Raw genomic sequence first — 5401 nt, 5'->3', positions numbered from 1 at the left:
CTAGTTGCGCAAAAAACAAGCCCTCATATTGTTATATCAACGGAAAAATAAAAAAGTTATGGTTTTTGGAAAGTGGGGAGAAAAAAACAAGGTGTCAAGGGGTTAACTAAGCTCAAATTTGTCTAAGCGTTGTGTCTATGTCTGAATAAGTCTGGGCGGTAGAGCTCGTAGACTCGTTCTGAGAGGCTTTGACCAAACACATTCCCTGTTACTCAGCATATTACATGATAGGCCAGTCAACTGTCAGCACATAGTGAGTGGAATATACTATATTATACATTCTAGGGGGAACGCAAGGGGTGTGGCCTCTTATGAATATTTATGAGAAATCATTTTAATTTAGAAACTGGTGAAAATGAAGAGAATCCCCCTCATATTGTATAATATATAATTATCATATCTTGATTGGTTTTAAAACATCCAACAGTATTTGATGACAAGGGCTCTTTAAATAAGAGAATGCATCCCAGCAGAAAGTAGTTCTGGCCAGTAAGCGATGACATCACAAATAGTCTCTATGATGTAACTTTCTAAAAGTTCTATCTCTATGGAAACTAAACATTCCGCCAGTAACCAACATAGTGACAGTTTAATATAGCATCACTTCATTTTCACGTCATTGTGAAGTGAGGAGCCAAATACCTCCAGTCGCGATAATGACCGGACGTAATTCTGCCAGACCTAACAAGGGGGCCAGATACCAGGAGCCTATATCCGATGCTTTATTGACCCTTGTATTGGAGAAGGAAAAAAAACGTAAGTGTAAAACATTTTTTAAGCAGGTATGAATAAGACCAAAAGCGTAGCTGGCAGGGGGCCGGTGACCCTGGGGGCCTTTATATGGTAATGCCCACCCACCAAGGCTCTGAATAGCAATCAAAATGCTTTCCAATTGCAACAAATAGTTCTGCCTTGTCGCCCTTAGTAACTAGCACCGCCGCCTCGTTGTTGCTTTACGACAAAACAAATTGTCCCTGCATCTAGCAGGCGCACCCTACACTAGGCACATCTGCTAGAAGACGTGGACCTGAGGCGCGCGCTACCTGCCAGAGATGAGCAGGAGAATCCTGGCTACTGCCAGCGGCGCTCTGCTCTGTAACTTCTGCCCCGACCATCATCAAAAAAATGTTGAAATATGCCAGTGGTGCTCTGTATGCGATTACTCTGGGGTGGGGGGGGGGGGGTCCAGGAAACACTGGATGTGATTATAACAGAGGGGGGGTTGCTGGAAATGATGATAGTGATTACTCTGTGGGGCAGTTGGGGAAAGCTGGTTGTGACTATATCAGGGGCAGGGGTCCACTCAGGCCGCAGATTTGTTTTGCCCCATGTGTTGAACCCTTAGCTGTGCTTTTGTGTGGAACTTAATATGACTCAGATTATCAGATATTACGGACTACCAGGTGGTTATAGAAAAGTATATAGAACTCACTTATTAGGGTAGAGAAGAATTTCCTAATACTCTACATTTTACAATCCACTATTAGCTCCTCATCCTTATAAACTAGAATTCATAAAGAGAAGACGGAGGCTAAAGTATTATTTAGAAAGAGCCGCCATACATCCAGAGATCGGGCAGCCAGGGCTAGACATAGAATGCCTCTAAACATTATAATTCCCCAATAGTTGCCCGCCACACAGTATAATGTCCCCATAGCTGCCTCTACATAGTATAATGCCCCCATAACTGCCTCCACGCTGTATAATGCCTCATAAAATAATAATATACATATTCACTTAACTCCGTTCCAACGACGAGAAGAGGAGACCCCTATACTCCTCTGGTCTGTGTGGCACGGCGAAAATAGGCGCGATTACATCACTGCCTAGTGTCTTGCGATACATAGTGAACGAGCATAGGAACCTTTCGGCTCCCTGCTCTATCATTGGATTCGACTGTATCTGCGTCCTGAAGATGCAGATACAGTTTAAACCAGGAAAAAATAATTGATAAAACCGAAATTCGCAAGATGACGTTCATTAATTGCGCTGAATTTTTTTTTCGTTTAATTGCCCAGCCCAACTTCACACTATAACATAACAAGGTCCTGAAATCCTATTTCTTGTCTATTATTCCTATAGAACATAAGGGCTTTTTCTTTTCCAGGCCTGAAAACCAAAAAGGAGAGAAAAAAGAGCCAGGGAGAGCAGCAAGTACCACCAGCGAGCTGTCGCCTGAGAAGAGGACAAAACGCCACTATTAATGATGAGGTGATACAGAGCACTAATAATGTCTTCACTTCTGTGCGGGGGAGGGGAGATGACGACCCCACCGTAACAGCCCACCTGGACAATTGCTTGAGGGGATGTAGTCAGGAAACATTCACAAACAGCTCAGTGTATATATCAATAGGAGGAGAACGTCTCTTTAACCCCTTAAGGACTGAGTCATTTGTTTATTTTTCATTTCCGTTTTTCACTCCCGCCTTCCAAGAGCCATAACTTTTTTGTTTTTCCTTCAATAGAGTGGTGTGAGGGCTTATTTTTTTGCGAGAGGAGTTGCAATTTCTAATGGCACCATTTAAAGTACCATATAATGTATTGAAAAAACTGTCTTTGGGGGCTGAAATTAGAAAAAAAACTGCTGTTTCTAAAAAAAAATTGTTATTCTGCAGGTCAATACGATTACGGTGATATCAAATTTATATATATATTATATATGGTTTTTTTTATAACTTTTTTTTTTCAACTTTTTGTTTCATCACATTCCGAGAGTCATAAGTTTTTTGTTTTTCCGTGGATTGAGTAGCGTGAGGGCTTATTTTTTGCGGGACGAGCTGTAGTTTTTATTGGTAACACTTTTTTGTACATAGGACATTTTGATCACTTTTTATTACATTTTTGTTACAGTTTAGGTAACCAAAAAACAGCGATTTTGGCGGTTTAAATTTTTTGTTTGTTACCGCATTCACCGTGCGAGTTAAATAATGGTATATTGTAACAGTTCGGACTTTTACGGACACATCAATACCAATTTTGTTTATTTTTTACATTACTTTAGAAGAAAAATGGAAAAAGGAGTTCTTTTTGAATTTTTAATAGTTTTATTTTTTTTCACTACTAAATAACTTTATTTTACACATTTCATTAGTCCCCCCAGGGGACTTGAACCAGCGATTGTGAGATCACTGGTACAATACACTGCAATACTAATGTATAATTGTCATTTGTACAGGCTTCTGTTAAGCCGTGCCAGAGGCAGGGGTTAACAGTGGCAAACAAAAGGCAGTCCTGGAGGCCTTCATTAGGCCCCTGGGCTGCCATAACAACCAACGATCGCATTGTGGGGGGGGGGGGCCAATCAGCGCAACATTTGAGGGGTTAAATGGCCAGGCACAGCACGAACGCTATTCCTTCCTGTTAGTCCCGGGTGTGACCTGTAAGGGTATGTTCACACGCAAACTAAAAAACGTCTGAAAATACGGAGCTGTTTTCAAGGGAAAACAGCTCTTGATTTTTAGACAGTTTTTAAGCCACTCACGATTTTCGCAGCGTTTTTTACGGCCGTTTTTGGAGCCGTTTTCTATAGAGTCAATGAAAAACAACTCCAAAAATGACCCAAAATGGCTGCGTAAAAAAACAGCCCATCGGAACAGAACGCCGTTTGTCCCATTGAAATCAATGGACAGATGTTTGGAGGTGTACTGCTTCCGATTTTTCGGCCATTTTTCGGGCGTTTACAGCCCGAGAAATGGCCGAAAATTGGCCATGTGAACATACCCTAATACACAGCGGACACCTGCTGAGTATGGATCGTGCTCAGCCCGTGGGCACGCTCCATACTTCCCTGTGACGCTTATCACGTACATGTACGTGATAATGCATCAAGGGGTTAATAACAGGTTGTGTCTGATTGGATAAACATAAGACAGTGACATCTTATGCTGCATAGGTTAACAATGGCCGACATCAGAGGGGTCAGGATAGACAATTATAAATATAGATCTGCAGGGAATAAAGGTTTAAGTAAAGTGTCGTGTCTTGTTCCAGGTGGTGACCTCCCCGGAACATCAGGGGAGAAAATCCAAAGTCATCTTAAGTCATACAAACCACCACCTATCACAATCAAAAACTACCAGATGCCACCAATTATCACCACCACTCAACATCAACTACCACCAAATGCCACCAATTGCAACCGGTCACCATCAAAAGCTACCAGATGCCACCAATTATCACCACCACTCAACACCAACTACCACCAAATGCCACCAAATGCAAGCTGTCACCATCAAAAACTACCAGATGCCACCAATTATCACCACCACTCATCATCAACTACCACCAAATGCCACGAATTGCAACCGGCGACCATCAAAAACTATCAGATGCCAACAATTTCCACCAGTCACCAAGAACTACCACCAGATGCCACCAATTTCAACCACCAGTAACCAACTTCGACAAACCAACCACAATGTACCATCATCAGCTACTACTATGTTTGAACTATTAACTATCATAAGCCTTCAAAAACCACCACTACCTGCCATCCGCCAACACCATTTGTAATCAGCTGCTATCAACTTCCAGCAGAAGCCATCACATACCAACAGGAAACATCAAATATCATCAGCTGCCACCACAAAATGCCAGTCAACAGCCGCCTGTCAGCCATCACCTGCTGCCTTTATTTTATTTTTTTGTTTATTTATTTTTTATATTTTTATCTATATATATATTAATTTTTTTTAATCATTTTTTTACATAGTTATATATTTATTTTATTATTTATTTAGTTAATTTTTATGTATTTATTTTGTTATTTTTTATAGGTATATATTTTTATCATTTATTTTTATGTATTTATTTGTATATTCATCTTTTTATATAGTTATATATTTATTTTTTATAATTTATTTATTTTTATATTTATTTATATATATATATATTTTTATATTTTTGTATATAATGTACATATTGTATATATTGTAAATAAGATTTATATATTTTTATACCAGCTCTGGAGTCGGCTGTGTTTATAATATTCCTGTATAAAGCTTATCTGGCCCAGGAGATGGTGATCCTGTTGTCTGATCCAGTAACAAGCATTGATCTACTTCCTGACAAATTGTCATATCGTTTGCCTTCAGTCAACACTACGGGGAGCTTACTCTAAAAGGATTCAATGAGAACTAAAAAAATCCCTATGCAGTTTGCTCTCCCTACTGGTGTCTACTTGATCTGAAATCACAGTGAAATATTAATTTCAAATCCACATTAGGCCATGTTCACATCACATTTTGTAAAGTCCACTCAGCGTGTGCGCCAGGAAGGTATTAGGTGTACAAGCTAAGCATATTGATCTGGCAACATCAGCCTGATAAAGGCCAAGAGAGTGCCCTTTTGGCCTCTGTCAAGCCTGTAAAACATAAAGTATGGAATAGTATAGTAGACTGTG

General features: G+C 40.0%; 1 protein-coding gene across 1 annotated transcript; it reads left to right on the top strand.

Moving 5' to 3' along the window:
- Positions 1 to 621: 621 nt before the first annotated feature.
- LOC142655580 (uncharacterized) lies at positions 622 to 4762 on the top strand. Its single transcript, XM_075829923.1, has 3 exons — positions 622 to 756; positions 2108 to 2211; positions 3991 to 4762. Exons 1-3 carry the CDS (start codon positions 657 to 659, stop codon positions 4510 to 4512), a joined length of 726 nt encoding a protein of 241 aa, XP_075686038.1. The 5' UTR covers positions 622 to 656; the 3' UTR covers positions 4513 to 4762.
- Positions 4763 to 5401: the final 639 nt, after the last annotated feature.

This window comes from Rhinoderma darwinii, chromosome 6 (genome assembly GCF_050947455.1).
Source record: "Rhinoderma darwinii isolate aRhiDar2 chromosome 6, aRhiDar2.hap1, whole genome shotgun sequence".
In the NCBI taxonomy this organism is placed as follows: Eukaryota; Metazoa; Chordata; class Amphibia; order Anura; family Rhinodermatidae; genus Rhinoderma; species Rhinoderma darwinii.
The sequence above is the reverse complement of the archived record's forward strand: the minus strand, read 5'-3'. Positions and strand labels throughout refer to the sequence as shown.